This window comes from Equus caballus, chromosome 2, assembly GCF_041296265.1.
Source record: "Equus caballus isolate H_3958 breed thoroughbred chromosome 2, TB-T2T, whole genome shotgun sequence".
NCBI lineage: Eukaryota > Metazoa > Chordata > Mammalia > Perissodactyla > Equidae > Equus > Equus caballus.
The window spans coordinates 68,443,113-68,463,480 of NC_091685.1; the positions used below are offsets into that span (position 1 = coordinate 68,443,113).

The window sequence follows — 20,368 nt, forward strand, 5'->3', positions numbered from 1 at the left end:
ATTTTTTTTTCCACAGGCTTAAGATGTCCAATGTCTAAAATTATTTATATCTAAGACATCTCATGAGACCATCTGACTAGAAGGATTTTGTTGTTGTTATTGTTTGTTCATTTGTTTGTTAAGAAATACTAATCAGCTCTCTTTTTAAATTTAATACCAATACTTTTAACATAATTGCTTGTTTATCAAATTTTCTCTACTCATAAATTGTCTCTGTCCCTAATTCGTGGGGATTTTCTATTTGTAACAAACTTGATTAGACATAAGAGTGATAACATACACCTATATAAATAACACACACATACACACATATATATAGTAAGTATCACATAAATATAGCAGGACGTATTTTCCAGAAATCTGGACAGTATATTTGAATGGCCTTACTTACCACATATAAAAGTTTTACTTTGGGAGGCTCCAGAAGCCGCCTCAAAGAGACAGATGGTCTCTGGAGCAATATAAACCACGGTTCGACAAGAGGTCTGAGTATCAGGCCATCAGGAGAGAAAACAAAGCAAAGCAAAACGCCGTAAGTCTCCATATACAAGAAAACAAATAGCGGTTTCAGATTTGAGCCCCAAATCAAAAATTACAAGGGCAGCCTCTCCAGTGGCAGGCTTTGGTTTGCAATTCAACTGCTTCTCAAATGGGCAACTCTGTGTAATGGACATCAGGGTGAATAGCAGCAGACATTTTTAAATTAAACAATGTTCAATAATTCTCCCTAGAAATGATGAGCACTCCAGCTAGTAACAAGTAAATATTTGAGATAAAATAAGGACAAGGAAGCCAAGATTCTAATGTGCTTTTTAAGGGAAATCTTTCCTGAGTGACTAGGAACACGATCCAGAGGCATTAGACAGTTACCAAAGAGTGGCCGTGCACCACTTGAAGCAGGCATGCAAGAAACATAATTCCAGGCATATTGTATAGATTTGAATATTGCTGAGTATAAAAATGAATCAACTATTTTGAACACCTATGGTTTCCATACAAGGAAACAAAATGAGGAATGCAATAAATGAAATAAAAAAGAATTAGACATACAGGGAAGTAAGAGTTGAAAAAAGAGGAAAAGAGAATTCATCTACAGAAAAACCAATTTGTGTTGGCACCATACTTCTGGTCTAGATGGACATGGGGTAAATAAGATGGTTAGATCTTGAGATGGAGTGAAGGCTGAAGAGTTCCCTTTTTCCTTTTTATGCTGACATATTTCTACACATTTAAGTCATATAAATAAATTTATCCTATCTGTGGGATAATCTTTATTTAGTAAGAATCACAGGAAACTTATTTTTAAATATGTAAAGGAAGTGTGCAGTCAATTGCATACATGCCTCTCATTTCTTTTCTTGAATCCCATGCCACTTGCTCCAACTTCAATAAAATGGAGATCAGAGATTCCACCTCTCTTGGGGCTAGAAACGCCTTCTGATTTTGTTAGTCTTCACTTTGCTCTACATATCTCCATATTGGGGTACACATGTATGGCTTCCCTAAAATGGCTGTCACCAGGGCCCTTCCGCTTACCTCCATTCTTCTTGAAATGCTCTTCCTTTGACTTCCATGACTTTTCCTAATTTTTCCACTACATCTTGTTCTCCACAAATCTCTTAAATGCCAGTGGTCCCTAAGATTCTGATCTTAGCCCTATTCTCTTTTCTACAACCATCCTGAGAGGCACAATGATAAGAGCATAGACTCTACAACCACGCTGCCAGGGTCTTGCCACTTTCTGGCTGTCTGTGTGTGACATCTTGGGCAGGTTACCTGACATCTCTGATGTTTCCTCTTTTATAAAATTGGACTGATAATAGTATCTACTTCATAGAGTCATAAGGTGGAGTAAATGAGTTCAGACATGTGAAGTGCCCAGCACACAGAAAGTGCTCAGTAACTTTTATGTGGTATAGCCATGGGTTCATTGATCATTTAGTAAAATAACTCAATTAGTTATTTAGTTGTTAGTTGATAAACTCTAATTCTCTAGCCCATACTTCTTTCTGAGTTCTAAGGCCATTTAACCAACTGCCTACAAACATTTTCAATTACATCTAGGGCTCCTTAAATTCAACATTCACAGACTAACTCATTTCTATCTCCCTACTCCTGCTCCAGCCAAAACTGCTCTTTTTTTGGTATTCTTTTTCTGAAATGAATAACAGCATCATCCGTCCAAGGGTCCAAGCCTTTGAAAGTTAATACTCTCCACCCCTTCTCTCAACTACCTCAACTAAAAACCTAATTGGTCACCAAATCTTTTTAGTTTTGCCTCCTAACTATCTTCTCTTCTGGATTACAGCAAGCGTCCTTCTCCTTCTCCCTGTTTCTAGTCTCTTTCCTCCCACATCATCCTTCTTTCACACTGCAGTCAGGGAGGTTCATCCTTTTTAATATTTTTCATCATCTTTCCATTTACCTTGAGGATAAAATCCAAAATTTTCAGCATAGCATATGAGGTACTTCATCAACTTGTCTCTTTCTATCCCCCTGATTTTATCTCCTACCATACCTAGTTCCAGCCACATGAAACTATCTATAAACCCCAAAGTTGCTACCCTTTCCTTCACCTTCATGCCTTTATTAATACAGCCTAGAATGTGCTTCCCTCCATTCTATGTCTAGATAATCCCTATTCTATTCTATTTCCAAGTCCTGCAACAGTACTCCAAATTGAATTTTAAAAAAGGAACAAACTAACAACTGAGGTAGTTAACAGATGTTACAATTCCAGTACAGTTTGCTCAAAACAGAGTGAAATTCCCTCTGTGCCTTTATTTCTGAGACACAGAATAGATTTTTCTTTAAAGTCATTTTGTTTTTTGCTTCCTATTGACTGATAATGATTGGTGAGGAGTTGGAGAGCTGGAATATATCATCAACCAAAATGTTATAAGAAGAGATCTAGACAGTGAGTAAAACTTGCTGAAAAAACACAAAGAGACTATAAAAGAGGAAGAGGTGCTCAGCTATTTTTGTAAATCATATTAGCCATTTCTCCTCCTCCTCCTCCGTTTCTCCCTCCCTCCTTCTTTCCCACACCCTCTGTCTCTCTGTCCCTATCTCTCTGTCTCAGTCTCTCTCTGTCTGTCTCTGTCTCTCTCTCACACACACATCTCTCTTAAGGTAAAAATCACTCTCTCTGTGCTCTTTTTAAATCCCTCAGATTTTATATTTTACTGCTCCAAGAGTCTGCCTCTCTGAGTTTCTTGCATAGACCAGTTATTTCCCTCTGTAAGGAAACTGTTTAGTTTGTCCTTGCCTGGTTTGGAAGGATCCAAGGGAGGCAGTTCTTGCAGCCCTGTCTCTCTTCCACTCCCCTCCTCCCCGAGTCCTGGCTGGAGCAGCTAGTCTGTCAATCTCAGGCGAGAGACAAGGTGGACAAAGGTCCACTTGTAAAGAACCTCCTTCCAGCACCTCCTCTCTTCTCCTTTTGCCCAAACTCACCCAGTGAATTGGAGCATTTAAGAAGATTCCTCTGCCAAGAAGACCAAAAGGAAAGAAGAAAAGGGGTATGTATTTTTTTTTCTTAAAAATAATTTTATGTCATTTGTGCTACTCCAAACGACTGCTATAGATTAGAGCAGAAATGTATTTATGTTTTGAGTTAGAAAAGAAAGACAGAGAGGCAGAGAGGGATTCTCTAAAGAGATGATGGATGTACTTTGAAAAAGATGATGTTTCCTAGGATAAAGAAAAAGAATCAGATTAAAAAAGAACAGAAAAATGTGCATTTCTTAACTGGGAAAGTCACAATCGTAGGTTTAAAAAGAGGCAGCTTCCTCACTGTTACTCCTTATTAATGCCCGCGTCAACTCTGAATCTGGTTCCATACAACAGGACCTTATTATTCCACCTCTCAGAACTAGATGATGATGATGAAGTATATAAGTTTTCTTAAATGCAGTAGCTTTATCTCTATATTACCTACTCTACATAAAGTTAACTGCAATGTCTAAGAAAGAAAATGTTTTTTGCTTTTAAAAATCCTGATTCCTAAAAAGGAACTGGTATAAATGTGTGATACAAAGAGGGAATTCATCTTTGGTGTCCCCACCATGGAACACAACACAGTGTCTGTACTGCTAAGATAAAGGGAACACTTTTTCCCTTTGGGGCTTATAAAAATTCCCTTTAAAATTCTTTAACTTAGTTACACAGGCTATGAAAAGCTCTCTCAAATGCTGGTATTTTTCTCCAGTTATGATGATTTATTGTGGCCAGGAAAATAATTAGAATGATGCAAGACTGAATGTTAATACCATCTTCTATATTTCTGAGAGGCCTGAAGGCAGATCACTTGAGGGAGGACGTGGACTTGGTTTTTCTACCAAGGAAGGTCACTTGGGTATTTGGGCTGATCGTGTCTGTTTTAATGATGTTTAAAAGGCTTATCCACTTTTTAATACACTTCTGTTCCTTTAAACATACACTTCGAGAAGTTTCTCTTCAGGATTCAGTCATTCTAACACAAACCTATTCTAACACGGTTAGAAGAACAGAGAATTGAAAAAATAACAGTGATTTTCACCCTCCAAGAAAGATGAATGGGCAACATCACAGGCTGGACAGCAATTCTAATCTCTTTCAACTATAATTTTGATATTTGAAATGTCAAGAACTGGGCTGGAATTTTCATTTGCTTTTATAGCCTTTGCTTCTCTCTTGCTGAGTTATGAAAGAAATCTGAAAATGAACCGCCCTTTCTAATTCCTCAAGTCTATTTCATTCCTCTGCTCTTAATACCAGTTCCCAGAACTGACATCAGCTGCCTGTATGAGCATTGCACCATAAACGTCTGAACATTTAAACTACATAGCCATGTTAGTTTTAGCCATTAAATGGGATAATTTTTCTTTTTAAGTCTCTACTTAACTCCAACCATTCAAATCTTGCTTGTGCCAAATACTCGCACACAAGCAAAATTTGCAATTCCCTACCTATATGATAGTAGCAATAATCTATTGCTTAACTGGAAACGTCTTACTCATAATTCTGTATCCTCTACATTGATCTGTTAAAAATTGTGCCACTATTGGGATATGAATGGTATCAGACAACATTAGGTATAATGTGAATTACATAAAATTGAACCCAAAAAAACCAGTGGATAACTTTCTAAGGATCCTTACTTATTCCTTCAGATCTTCAGCTTTTAGCTTTGTTTTCTTTTGTAATTTGGATGTACTTCAGGAAGAATTTTAAGTGCCTGTGCTTCAACTGAAAGAGAAACAGAAATAGAGCAATTTCCTTCAATATTGGCCAGTCATTTCACTCTTCTTGGCACTTGAAAATATATGGCCTTGATGGATTGCCAAGGATTAAGATTGGTGTCTTTTAATGAAAAAACAAACCAAGGTATCACAGGAACATACTGTTCAGACATTTTTCCACTTACTAAATAATAGTTAAGTTATTTATCTGCACTTAGGTAAAGGAAGAAGAGAAGATTTCAGTTCAAACGTGTAATTTATAAAGTGTTAAAAAAAAATGACCAGTAAGTGCTTGCCAGGTGTGGAACTTTCCATCGTAGTATGTGACTGAGACTGTGACAGAAACACTATTTTATGCTCTGGCATGGACATAGAAGAGGTGCAGGGTATGGCAACATACCCACTTACTCTTCCAGCAATTTATTTGTTCATTCCCTCAGTGAATGTTTTTGAATACTTAACTGTGAGCCCAGTATTGAAGCAGGCATTCTGAGAGATGCGAAAGAAGCAGAAGTTACAGTCCTTGGCCTCATGGCTGGCATCTCTCCTTTCAGTCCTCTGAATATTGGCTTGCCTCAGGCCTCAGTTCTTTGCCTCTTCTCTTCTCAATCTACACTCACTACCTTGCCAGTCCCAGAGCTATAAATACAGTCAATAAATATCCTGATGATTCTCAAATTTGTATTTCCAGCCTTGAGCTCCAGACTCATATTCAACTACCTACTCAATGTCTTCATTTGGATGGCTAATAGGCATCTCAAACTTAACTTGTCCAAAAATGTGCTCCAGAATTTCTCCAAAATTGACTCCTTCCAATTCCTCTTCAGCTCAATAAATGTCAATACCATTCAGATAAAAAAACCTAAGAGCCACCCTTGATTCTTTCTCTCTTGCCTCATATCTTCCATCAGCTTTCACCAATAGCCTCTTTTCAACTACTTCCAATCTTGACTCACCACAACACATCTTCATAGAGCAGCCAAGGATTTTCTTGTAAGACATAAAGTAGGGTCGCCTGGTGGCATAGTGGTTGAGTTTGCGTGCTCTGCTTCTGTGGCCCGGGGTTCGCGGGTTCAGATCCCTGGTGCAGACCTATACATCACTCCTCAGGCCATACTGTGATGGCATCCCATGTGCAAAATGGAGGAAGATTGGCACAGATGTTAGCTCAGGGACAATCTTCTTCAAACAAGAAGATGATTGGCAATGGATGTTAGTTCAGGGCTAATCTTCCTCACCAAAAAAATAAATAAATAAAAACTCAACCATTAAAAAAAAAAAGACATAAATTAGATCACGTTGCTATCCTATCAAAATCTTCCAGTAGTTTCCCAATACACCCAATAAAATCTAAACTCCTTATCATGACCTAAAAGCCTTTTATGATATTTCTATATCTTACTTCCTGGTTCTACGTAAATTCACAGAATGACCAGTTCACAAAATGGCTGCATGGCTTACAGTGAATTTTCCACTTCCAACTGTAGTCATATTCTCTGTGGCCAACTGGCTTATGAAAAATGCTCACAATGACAAGATATTATTTAGTTAAATTCCTAGTTCTTGTAGTACAGAATATACATAAGTGCTATAGGAACATAGAGCAAGGGAATTGTTAGTGTGGAATGGCTGGATCAGGGAAGGATTCTTAGAGGAGATGAGTTTGAGGTTTGTCCTTAATGGGTGGTCAGAAATAATACAAAGGGTAAAGGTGAGAGGGAACAACAAGGCAAAGCACATATTTAGGATTGAAGACATGACTGGTCTGACTGCCTGGCTAGCTCAGCAATGGTAAATGATAGGTGTAGAGGGGAAGTAGAAGGAAGGCCTTAGGATTACCCTTAAGAAGTTCACATTCTTTTAGATAACACGACACCTCTGTAGGCTCTTACTCAGGATTTAAAAAAGTCTTTTCAGAGAATCACTCATTTAATTCTACAAATCAGGACCAAGTATTTTATTGGCCACTGGGTATGTGGTGGTGAAGAAAACAGACTATCCTCATGGAGCTTTCCATCTAATGGTAACAATAGGCATAAAATGAGTAAACTCACAAATATATAATTTAAATTGTGACAAATATTGCTAGGGCAAAGAAGAGGACTCTTTCAAAGAGTCAGGTTGAAACTACTTTAGATTAGATGGTCAGGGAAGGCCTTTGAAGAAATGACATTGAAACTGAGACCTGAAAGTTGAGAAGAAACCAGCCAAATAAAGAGGATTTCTGGCAGAGAGGGCAGCATAGAGAAAGACTCTAATGGAGGGAGAAAGATTTCTTTTTAATTATAAGGAAATATTCTATACATCTTTATTGCAATGCATTTTTTAATGGGTGATATGGGCTATTTTCTAACAAAATATAAATTATCAAAATTAACTCAAGAGGTAGAAACTATGTAATATTTGCGACATATTTATACTAAAAAATATTCATTATTTACCTGAAATTCAAATTTAACTACGTATCTCATGTTTATCTGGCAACCTTATACTTTACTTTAACAATATTAAATATCATTGTCTGAGCAACGATATCATGTATATAATCAGAGACACAAGGCGTGTAAAAGAGGCCAGGGAGTGGTGTACAGATTTTGAATTTATCTACTTTTATGTAGCAGAGTGTAGTGGAGACGCTCTAAAGAATAAATCTAGTTAATACCAGTCTTTGACATGAGTTTGTCAAACATGCCTCAGCCTTCCACTCACTCATTCTTTCCCCCTTTGCTCATTACTTTACAACCCTGTACTCCTTCTCAATCTCTGTCACTGGTCTATAATCTCTTTCTCTGACTTATCTTCCACCCAGTACATAAATGTTAAAGTTTCCCAGTGTTCTGTCACTGGCCAGCTAATTTCCCCTTCTTAGCAGCCTCACCTATGCCTCCCCAAAACAAACACACCTGAATGTTAACAACGGTTCTCTCTACATTGAAACTCTAGTTGAATCTTACTCTGTCTATGCTTTTCTGTATTTTACGTTTTTCGCTAAGTATTTTTACTTTTTTTTGAGAAAACGTATTTTTCTTAAAATAATATCCAGTCAGGTTTACTGCCCTAATTACAGCCATCTAATGGAAAGAACGCTTACACAGTTAATAGTCATAAAATGAGCTCAGGAACAAACTACACCCATATGCAGGAAATATAAGAAGGGCAATAAGAACCCAAGTTGGCTGAATGTATGACTTTATCCAACAGCCACAAACATTAGACAAAATTAAGCTAGATTACCAAAAATAAGAACAACATGATTGGACAGTAAAAAATTAGGAAGATCAAAGCTGTAAAAGATATGAAAAATGCCAAAGACCTAAAATAATAAAAAAAATTCTTCAAACACGTTAGGAAAAAAAATTAAAAAGGGTTTAAAACTGTCCCCCCATGCCTCCCCCTACTCCCAATCTTTTAATAAAGAAGAATCTGGTGAGAGAGGTTAGAGAAAAGGCAGGTGGTGTTTGTTGTTATTGAATCTTCTGGTAAATGTACACACACATACAAATATATATTTTTAAGTCAAGTATGAGCTAGTTGATCAGAAAAAAATGCTATTTTTGACAAAAAAGGGAAAACAAAACAAATTAGGAAGTACGTTTTAAAGTCACACTAATTAGAAAAAACTAAATACAATTAAATTAAAACAATAGTACCTGATGACCTGCAAATTTAACGATCTGACAGCTTACTAACCTCTTCCAGTAATAAATACAGTAGTTCTCTGCAACTAGATACTGAGTTTAGCAATCTGAGAAATGCCTCCTTCTCTAACTGAGTATCTGGAGATTAGGATATATCATTTATTCTTTCACTAACATGCCAGGCACCATTTCAGGTGCTTGAGATATACATCAGACAAAATCCTGCCTTCCTGGAGCTTACATTTGAGTTTAGGGAAACATAATAAGAATATTTTATAATAACTTAGAGGTTTATAAATGCCATGGAGAAGTAGAACAAGTAAGGCAGATTGAGCATATGTGAGGAGAGATAATGATTTTAAATAGGACAGTGGGGTAGGTCTTATTGAGGAGCAAAGTGAGCAAAAACTTGCAGAGGGTGAGGGAGTTAGACATACAGATAGATATCTGGTGGAAGAGCAGAGGAAATAACCAGTGAAAAGGCCCTAGGGCAAGAATGCATCTGGTATTCTTGAGGAATAGTTGGAACAGAATGAACAAGGGGAAGAGTAGATGATTTCAGAGGGGTAATGGGGAGCCAGATTGCATATGGAGGCCATATGAGGCCATCATTGCAGTGACTTTAGCTTTTACTCAAAGACATTGAAGCTATTGGGAGAGGATAGGTTTAGTTATTGATATTTTCCTTAATTCCTTTGGTATTCCTCGTACTGGGGACAGTGCCTGGCATAAAGGAAACACTAATAAATGTTTGATAAGTTGAACCAAATTAAACTAGCTTGCTACTGTTTTCCTCTCTCTCACATAGTTACTTTACCTTATCAGTGAGTCCCACATCAGTGCTATTCTCTGACTTCCTCACTATCCCAGTATTGGCTGCTCTTCTCCTGAATATCCTTGCTGGTTTGGTCTTGGTATGGGCAGAGGGATTCTAAGTCACCCGAGGAAGTATACGAAGATTTTGGCCTGAAGAGAAAAGAATGATTCTAGGCTATATTTCAGCAGCCTGTTTCACCTAGAACAAAATCATCATTTCAGAAGTAGGAAAGGCAGCCTGAATAAATGGCTTCTTAGGCAAACCATAATGGGTCTCATTTTTGTGTTTTGGAGGCCAATAATTATCACCCTATCCAAGAGATGCATGTCAAAGGAACCATAGTTCAATTTGGGAAAGGAAGAATAGAAAAACAGGAGAAACAGTTCTGAGAATTTGACTTAAGTATTAAAATTACCAGAGTACCACACAGCTTATTTTTAGAATCTGTAAGATTTGGGTTTCTGTCCTTCATATTCCTCCAAAAATAGCTACAAGTAGTAACAGTAATATAGAAAGTTTTGCTTCTGTCCAAGATGGAGTAACAAGAACCAGATTTACCCACTCTCTTGAAACAACAACAAAAAACCAGACAACATATAGGAAACAACCTTTGTCAAAACACTGGATTTCAAGCAAAGAAGGACACTGATACCTGAGAGATGGGAAACAAGTGAGGTGAGCCCTACAATTTCCCCCAGTCTACTTTCTTGAGAAAGTTTCTTGGCTGCAAAACAAGGAGAGGGAACCCAGATGGAATCCAGACTCCCCAAGGTGAGGAAATGGAGCTGAGAGTCGGAGATACCAAGGCAGCTAGAGTTCACAGAACAGAGTACTATAGAGAAGAGAGATAGAGGGAGAGAGAACTCTGGAGGTCTGAAGAGGGCCCCATTCAAGTGTTCAGCAGAAAACCAATTAGTGAATGCAAATGAGGAAACTATCCAAGGTCAGGGGGGAAATATCTGAAAGGATTAGAGAACAGAGTGCCTGGGACTCACAAAAGGCCAGGAATACTCATAGACACATGTGAAAAAACTCATAAGTCATAAGGCACTGGGTAGAATACTCAGGAAGAAACGGCCTCAGTAGTGAGGAATAATTAGCCCCAGACTGAGTACTGCTCTAGAACTACCTAACAAATAATAAAAGTAAGACCTGAAAGGGTCAAACTGTTTCCAAATAACTTAGTTGCATCCCAGAACAAAGCACAGGAATATTTATAATAGAAAAATATCCAGCCCCCAAGAAGGCAAAATTTAAAATGTCTGTCATCCAAACAAAGATTATCAGGCACGCAAAGAAGCAAGAAAATATGACTCTTAACTAGAATAATCAATCAATTGAAACCAACCAAGAACTGATACAAATGTTAGAATTAGTAAAGGACATTAAGTCCATAAGGTGTATCCATAAGCATACATCCATAAGGTGCTGAAAGAAAAAACTGCCACCTTATCATAGTATAATCTATCATACTATAACCTATTATACTATAACCTTTGTTCAAAAACAAAGGTGATATAAAGACATTTTCAGACATAAAAAAGCTTAAAGGATTCATGACCAACAAACTTACACTATAACATTGTTAAAGGACATCCTTCAGGCACAGGGAAAATGATACCAGATTGAAATATGGATTTACACAGATGAATGAAGAGCACTGGAAATGGAAACTGCATGGTTTAATGTATAAGTTTTTTCTTGTTACTTAAATCCTTGAAATATAATTTACTATTTAAATAAAAATAATATATTTTGGGGTTTATAGCATATACATCAATAAAATGATAACAACAATAGCATAAAGAATGGGAGGAAGGAAATGGAAGTACACTATTGTAAAGTGATATAATATCATTTTAAGGGAGACAATAAATAAGTTAAAGATACACAACATAAACCCTAAAGCAATCACTAATATAAGAAAATGAAGAATTACAGCTTATGAGCCAATAAAGAATGTGAACTAAAATTATCAGCTTCAGTTAATCTAAAAAGCACATAAAAAGAGGGAGAAAGGAACCAAGAACAGATGGACCAAATAGCAAACAAATTGCAAGATGATAGATTTAAACCTAACCATGTCCATAATCACATTAAATGTAAATGGTCCAAACAGTCCACTTAAAAGGCAGAGATTTGTCAGTTTGAATAAAAAATAAAAGCAACCTATAGACTGCCTATAAGAAACACATTTGAAGTATAAAGCCACAAATAAGTAAAAATAAAAGTATGGAAAAATATGTTCAGGGGTCAGAAGATCCAATATTAAGGTGCCAATACTCCCAAATTTATCTATGGATTCAATGCGATCTCAATCAAAATTCCAGCAGAATTTTCCATAGAAATTGACAAGCTTATAATAAAATTCATACAGAAATGCAGAAGACCTAGAATTGCAAAAACAACAAGAACAAAATTTCAGGGTTAATTCTACCTGATTCCAAAAATTATTGCAAAGCAATGAGAATGAAAACTGTAGTATTGGATAAACAATTAGATCAATGGGAAAGAACAGAGTCCAAAATAGGCCCACTCTTATATTGAAAACTGATATTTGACAAACATGAACCTAAAACTACAAAACTTGTAGAAGAAGACATAGGAGGAAAAACCTCGTGACCTTGGGTAAGACAATGATCTATTAGATATGACACCAAAAGCACATTCCATAAAAAAATTGATATGTTGCACTTCATCAATTTCAAGAACTTTTGCACTTTTAAAAACACTGTTGAGAAAGTAAAAAAAAAAGCCATAGATGAAGAGTAAATGTTTGGGAAGCATATATCTGATAAAGAACTTGTATTCAGAATATATAAAGAATTTTCAAAACTCAAGAAAACAAGCCCAATTGTTTTAAATGGGCAAAATATTTGAACATACAGTTCACCAAAGAAGATACACAGATGACAAATAAGCACATGAAAGAGGCTCAAAACCATTAATCATTAAGGAAATGCAATATAAAACCACAATGAGACACCTATTAGAATGGCCAAAAATTAAAAAGACTGACCATACCAAGTTTTGGAGAGGATGTGGACAAACCGGAACTGTCATGCACTGCTGGTCAGAATTTTAAATGGTACAACCACTTTGGAAAAACAATTTGCCAATTTCTTAAAAAGTAAGGTATATACCTATTGTTAGACCCAGCTATTCCACATCTAGGTATTTGCTCAAGAGTAATAAAAGCTATGATCTTACAAAGACTTGTACAGAAGTGTTCATAACAGCTTTATTTGCAATAGCCTGAAACTAAAAACTACTCGAATATCATCAACAGGTGGAAGGATAAACAATTTTATAGCATATATAATGTAATACTTCTGAGCAATAAAAAGAAATCAGCTACTGATACATGCAATAGACATGGATAAATCTCAAAATAAGTATGCTGAGTAAAAAAGGCAGATAAAAAGAGTACATATTTTATGATTTCATTTATATGAAGCTCTAGAAAATGCAAATTAATCTCTAGTGACAGAAAGCAGATCAGTGGTTGTCTGGATGGCAGTCGGCGGGGCAGGGAGAAGTAAGAGGGATGGATTATAAAAGGGAATGGGGAAACTCAGGGATGACAGATGTGTTCACTATCTTGATTGCAGTGATGGCTTCATGGGAATATACATATGCCAAAGCTTGTCAAACTGTATACTTTAAATATTTGCACTTTATTAAATGCAATTTTTACCTCAATAAAGCAGTTTTTAAGAATTTTGCCTGTATAGTGGAGTTCTTTCCTATACCTCAATATGTTTTTAAAGCTTAATTGTTGTGGGTATTCTTGCTATATAGTAAATGGTCAATGAAAAGGAGCTTTAATTACCCTTCTTTGAAGATTAACCTGAAAAAAATGTCAGGAAATGTAGCACTTTTTTTTTTTTAACATTACTTATCTTATGGGTATAAACAAGGCCCTAATTAGAAGTAACTGAGAACTAGAGCACCTCAGAGAATTATATTTTTAAAAATACAAAACTTAAGCTGTGATCGGCAAAATACCTTTTGGAAGATATTATTCTATATATACTAGATTGTGATGTAATACAACACTGTAATGTCTTGCTCCATCAAATCTGAAAAAATATAAAGTGAAATAGATCTCATTTTTGTCTTTTCTTTCACTGATATTTGGAGGTAGAAATTAACTGAAATACAGATGGTCCTTGATTTATGGTTCAACATATGATTGACTTTACAATGGTGTAAAAGCAATATGCATTCAGTAGAGACTGTACTTTGAATTTTGATCTTTTCCCGGGCTAGCAATATATGGTACAATACTCTCTCATGATGCTGGGCAGCAGCAGCGAGCTGAAGCTCCCAGTCAGCCACAAGTTCATGAGGGTAAACAACTGATACACTTATAACCATTTGGTACCCAGACAACCACTCTGTTTTTCACTTTCAGTACAATACCCAACAAATTACATGAGATGTTCTTTATTATAAAATAGGCCTTGTATTAGATGATTTTGTCCAACTGTAGGCTAATATAATTGTTCTCGGCATGTTTAAGGTAGGCTAGGCTAAGCTCTGATGCTTGGTAGGTTAGGTGTATTAAACGCATTTTTGACTTACAATATTTTCAACTTTCAGTGGATTTATCAGGACCTAACCCCATTATAAGTCAAGGAAGATCTGTATTTGTAATTTTAAGAAAATATATAAGCAAAGCCAAAAATGACATTCAAATTAGAATATAAAATAAAGAAAACCTGAAACTCCTTCAGAGTATAAAGGAATATGTTTAGTTTCTCAACTGACAGAAAGCAGTGAGTGTGCTTATTGAAAAATCCATTATTGGACTTCTGGTTTTGCATGTAAGGAGCTTGGAAGTCACAACTCATTTTAACAACAAGAAAAAAGCTGAACAGATTGAAAAATCGACAACTCTTCTTGGATCTGTAAGAGAGCGAAGGACACAGAGCAAACCACTGCCCTCAAGATTTGAGAGACAGATGGGCAAATACAAGGAGTTGAGTCTTACCAGAGCAGAGACTCACTAGTAGAAACCACCACAGGAACCAGAATCCAGGTAGAAAAACCTGAACTATAATTCACCAATTGTTGTAGGTTTAGTGTGGACAACTCTGAAAGTTAAAAACTTCAAGGGGACCCAATTACAGGAGGGCCCTCAAAATCTTGTGAGACCTACCTCAGTAGTTTGACAAGGAAGACATAGTGAATATCAGAGAAAAATCCCCTCAAGTTTCTGGGAGAGGGAGGAAAAAAGGAAGCATTTTGAAATATGCCTGAGCACTCTGTTATTTTCTTGTTTTTTTTTGTTTTTTTAAAGATTTTATTTTTCCTTTTTCTCCCCAAAGCCCCCCAGTACATAGCCATATATTTTTAGTTGTGGGTCCTTCTAGTCGTGGCATGCCGGATACCGCCTCAGCATGGCCTGAGGAGCAGTGCCATGTCCGTGCCCAGGATCCCAACCCAGGAAACCTTGGGCCGCTGAAGCAGAGCTTACGAACTTAACCACTCGGCCAGGGGCCGGCCCCAGCACTCTGTTCTTCTTAACAAAGTCTGCCCTCAGGAGAAACTAGTTAACTAGAGCCGAAGCTGCTAGGGTATTATCAGAGCCTAACTGATCTGGGGGAAGGGAAATACTCAAGCCCACTCTAGCCATCCTATCCCACCTAAAGGGAGAGAAAAAAACTGAGTAACACTTGTGAAGGTCACGGCCCAGAAGCACAGGCTCACTAAAAGACTAAGACCTAATTATAGAACTATAAAATGCTTCCCCTCCCCTCACATCTCACCACCACATGACTAAAGGCCTATTTACAGCAGTTCCTTTTACCTGGTACATCATATGGGCTATTAAGAAAGATTTACAAGGCATACCAAAAGACAAAGAGATAAAGCAAGCATCAGAACCAGACATGGCAGGGATGTTGGAATTATCAGGCCAGGAATTTAAAACAACTATGATTAATATCCTAAGGACTCTAATAGATAAAGTAGTCAGCAGGCAAGAACAGATGAGCAATGTAAGCAGAGAGATGGAAATCCTAAGAAAGAACCAAAAAGAAATGCTAGAGATAAAAACAGCACTGTAACAGAAATGAAGAATGCCTTTGATGGGCCTGTTAGTAAATGGACACAGCTGAGAAAAGAATCTTTGAGCTACAGGATATATCAATAGAATCCTCGAAAACGGAAAATCAAAGAGAACAAAGACTGAAAAAAACAGAACGGAATATCCAACTACTGTGGGACAACTACGAAAGGTGTAACACACACATTACGGGAATACCAGAAGGAGAAGAAAGAGAGAAAGGAAAAGAAATATTTGAAACAATAATGACTGAGAACTTACCCAAACTAATGTCAGACACCAGATCACAGATCCAGCAAGTTCAGAGAACATCAAGCAGAATATATGCTGAAAAAATGCACACATAGGCATATAATTTCTAAATTACAGAAAATCAAAGATAAAGTCCTGAAAGAAGACAGAAGGGGAAAAAAAACACCTATAGAGGAACAAAGATAAGAATTATATCTGAATTCCCCTCAGAAACCATGCAAGCAAAAAGTGAGCAGAGTGAAATATTTAAAATCTTAAGAGAAAAACAATTACCAGCCTAGAATTCTGTACTCTGCAAAATTATTCTTCAAAAGTAAAGGAGAAATAAAGACTTTCTCAGACAAACAAAAATTGAAGGAATTTGTTCTCAGTAAACTGGCTTTGCAAGAAACGTTAAAAGTGTTTTCAAGAGAAGGAAAATAACAGAGGTCAGAAACCTGGATCTACATAAAGAAATAAAGAGCACTGAGGAAGGAATAAGTGAAGGTAAAATAAAGACTTTAACTTTTCTTAGTCTTAATTGATCTAACAGGCAACAGTTCAAAATAATAATAGCAACAATGTATTCAATTGTCTGCTTATGTATGTATACAGATAGATATAGATGTATAGATATATATGCTTATGAATGACTGCAATGATACAAAGAATGGGAGCATGGAATTAGGTTTATTTTGTTATTATAAGGTACTCACATTACCTGTGAAATGGTAAAATATTATTTGAAAGTGGACTTGGATCAGTTATAATGTATATTGCAAACTCTAGGGCAACTACTGAAAAAAACAAACAAGGGGCTGGCCCAGTGGTGTCGTGTTTAAGTTTGCACGCTCCACTTCAGCAGCCTGGGGTTCCGGGGTTCAGACCTGGGTGGGGACCTACATGCTGCTCATCAAGCAACGCTGTGGTGGCATCCCACATATAAAACTGAGGAAGATTGGCAACAGATGTTAGCTCAGGGACAGTCTTCCTCACTAAAAAAAAAAAAAGCAAACAAACAAACAAAAAGTATAACAGATATGTTAATAAAGGAGAGAAAATGGAATCATAAAAAATGCTAAATTAAAACCAAGAAAAGAGTGGAAGAGAAAAACAGGAACAAAGAACAAGGGTAACAAATAGAAAACAATAATGAATATAGTAGATATTAACCCAACTATATCAATCACTTTGAATGCTCATGGTCTAAATACACCAATTAAATGACAGAGATTGTTAGAGTGTTCAAAAATATGACCCAAATATATGTTGTCTACAAGAAACCCACTTTAAATATAAATACACATATAGATCAAAAGTAAATGGATGTAGAAAAATATACCATGTTCACACTAACCAAAGAAAGCAGGAGTCACTATATTAATTTCAGACAGAGCAGACATTAAAGTAAGAAAAGTTATCAGGAATATAGAAGGGCTTTTCATAATGATAAAGGGGTCAATTATTCAAGAAGACATAACAATTCTTAATGGGTACTTGCCTAACAACAGACTGCCAAATTACATAAGGAAAAAACTGACAGAACTGCAAGGAAAAGTAGATGAATCCACTATCATGGTTGGAGACTTCAACATCCCTCAGAGACGGACAGATCCAGCAGACAGAAAATTAGAAAGGACATGGTTGAACTCAACAATATCATCAATCAGCTGGATATAACTGACATCTATAGACTACTTCACCCAACTACAGTAGAATATACACATTTTTCTCAACTCACATGCAACATTCACCAGGATGGACCACATTCTGGGGCATAAACCACACCTTAATGGCTTTAAAAGAATAGAAATCATAAAATGTCTGTTCTCAGATCACAAAGGAATTAAAGTAGAAATTAATAACAGAAAGATAACTGGAAAATCCCCAAATACATTGAGACTAAACAACACACTTCTCAATAACACATGGGTTAAAGAAGAAATCTCAACAGAAATTTAAAAATATTTTGAACTTAATGAAAATGAAAATAAAACATCAAAATTTATGGGATCCAGTGAAAGCAGTGCTTAGATGGAAATTTATGGATGCTTTGAATGCATATATTAGAAAAGAAAAAAGATCTAAAATCAATCATCTAAGTTTCCACCTTGGGAAACTAGAAGAAGAGCAAATCAAATTTGCTCCAAAGTAAGTAGAAGAAAAGAAATAATAAGAATTAGAGCAGAAATCAATGAAACTGAAAACAAGAAATCAATAGAGAAAATCAAAGAAAGCAAAAGCTGGTTCCTTGAAAAGATCTATAAAAGTGATAAAACGCTAGCCAAGCTAATTAAGAAAAAAAAAGAGAGGATACAAAATTACTAATATCAGAAATGAAAGAGGCACATCACTATAGATGCCATGGAAATTAAAAAAAAAGAAATATTATGAACAACTCTATGCCTACAAATTTGATAACCTAGGTGAAATGGACCAATTCCTTGAAAGGTAGAATCTGCCACAATTCACACAAGAAGAAATAGATGATCTGAATAGGTCTATATCTACTAAAGAAATTGAATCAATAATTAATAACCTTCCAAAACAGAAAGCATCAGGCCCAGATGGGTTCCCTAGTGAATTCTCCCAAACATTTAAGCAAGAAAGTATACCAATTTCTACAATCTCTTTCAAAGGATAGAAACATAAGGACTACTTTCTAACTCATTCTATGAGGCTAGCATTACCCTAATATCGAAACCGGACAAAGACATAACAAGAAAAGAAAACTACAGGTCAATACCTCTCATGAACATAGATGCAAAAATCCTCAACAAAATATTAGCAAATTGAATCCAAACAAGTAGAAAAAGTATGATACATCATGATCAAGGGGAATTTATCCCAGGTATGCAAGGCTGGTCCAACATTTGAAAATCAATTAATGTAATCCATCACGTCAACAAACTAAAAAAAAAAATCACATGATCATATCATTAGATGCTGAAAAAGCATCTGACAAAAAACCAACACTTACGCATGATAAAACTCTCAGTAAACTAGAAATAGAGGAGAACTTTCTCAATTTGATAAAGACTATCTAAAAAATCCTGCAGCTAACATCCTACTTAACAGTGAGAAACTTGAAGCTTTCCCACTAAGATCAGGTACAAGGTAAGGATGTCCCCTCTCATGACTCCTTTTCAGTATCATACTGGAAGTCCTTGCTAATGCAGTAAGGCAAGAAAAGAAAAGAAAAGAAAATGTATGCAGATTGGGAAGGAAGACATAAAACTGTCTTTGTTGGCATATTATCTATGTAGAAAATCTGAAAGAATCAACAAAAAACACATGGAACGAATAAGTGATTATAGTGAAGATGCAGGATACAAGGTTAATAGATAAAAGTCAATTGCTTTCCTATATACCAACAATGAATAAGTGGAATTTGAAATTAAAAATAAAATACCATTTACATTAGCACCCCCAAAATGAAATATTTATGTATAAATCTAATAAAATATACACGAGAAGATCTATATGAGAAAAACTACAAAACTCTGTTGAATGAAATCAAAGAAGAACTAAAAAAATAGAGAGATATTCCATGCTCATGGATAGGAAGACTCAATATTGTAAGATGTCAGTTATTCCCAACTTGATCTATAGATTAATGCAATCCCAATGAAAATCCCAGCAAATTATTTTGTGGAGATTGACAAACTGATTCTAAAGTTTACACGGAGAGGCAAAAGACCCAGAATAGCCAACACAATACTGAAAGAGAAGAACAAAGCTGGAGGACTGATGCTACCTGACTTTAAGATTTACTATAAATCTACAGCAACCAAGACAGTGTGGTATTGGTGAAAGAAGAGACAAAAAGATCAATGGAGACAGAATAGAGAGCTCAGATAGAATCCCACAAATATAGTCAACTAATCTTTGACAAGGGAGCAAAAGCAACACAATGGACAAAGACGGTCTTTTCAACAAATGGTGCTGGAACAGCTAGACATCCACATGCGGCAAAATGAATCTAAACAAAGACTTTACACCCTTTACAAAAAATTAAGTCAAAATGGATCATAGGCCTAAAAATAAAGTGCAAAACTCAAAAACTCCTAGAATACAACATAGAAGAAAACCTAGATGACCTTGGGTATGGTGATGCCTTTTTAGATATAACACCAAAGTCATGATCCATAAAAGAAATCATTGATAAGTTAAACTTCATTAAAATTAAAACCTTTTGTTCTGTGAAAGAAAATATCAAGAGAATTAGAAGACAAGCTACAGACTGGGAGAAAACATTTGCAAAAGACCTATCTGCTAAAGGAGTGCTATCCAAAATATACAAAGAACTATTAAAACTCAACAATAAAAAAACAAAGAACCTGATTAAAAGAATGGGCCAACCTTAACAGGCACGTCACCAAAGAAGATA

General features: G+C 36.0%; 2 protein-coding genes across 14 annotated transcripts in view; one reads left to right on the forward strand and one right to left on the reverse strand.

The window, feature by feature from the left end:
- Positions 1-20,368, forward strand: part of SCRG1 (stimulator of chondrogenesis 1) — a 117,937-nt gene that overhangs the window by 92,466 nt on the left and 5,103 nt on the right. The window contains exon 1 of one of the 3 annotated variants that reach the window (XM_023636289.2): positions 3,379-3,518. The exons of the other annotated variants lie outside the window; for them this stretch is intronic. The gene's annotated coding sequence lies outside the window, so the exon portion shown is untranslated. Of the gene's footprint in view, positions 1-3,378; positions 3,519-20,368 lie in introns of those variants that run through there. 3 annotated transcript variants of the gene reach the window in all.
- SAP30 (Sin3A associated protein 30) overlaps positions 1-20,368 on the reverse strand; it is an 82,049-nt gene that overhangs the window by 42,871 nt on the left and 18,810 nt on the right. For 5 of the 11 annotated variants that reach the window (XR_011434606.1, XR_011434604.1, XR_011434605.1 and 2 more), the window contains one exon: positions 392-485. The exons of 5 other annotated variants lie outside the window; for them this stretch is intronic. Coding sequence is in view for 3 of the 6 variants with exons in the window: in XM_023636281.2 (XP_023492049.1) it covers positions 392-485 (94 nt within the window). In the remaining 3 variants the exon portion in view is untranslated. Of the gene's footprint in view, positions 1-391; positions 486-9,684; positions 9,824-20,368 lie in introns of those variants that run through there. One more of the 11 variants, XM_023636283.2, reaches the window with a different exon arrangement.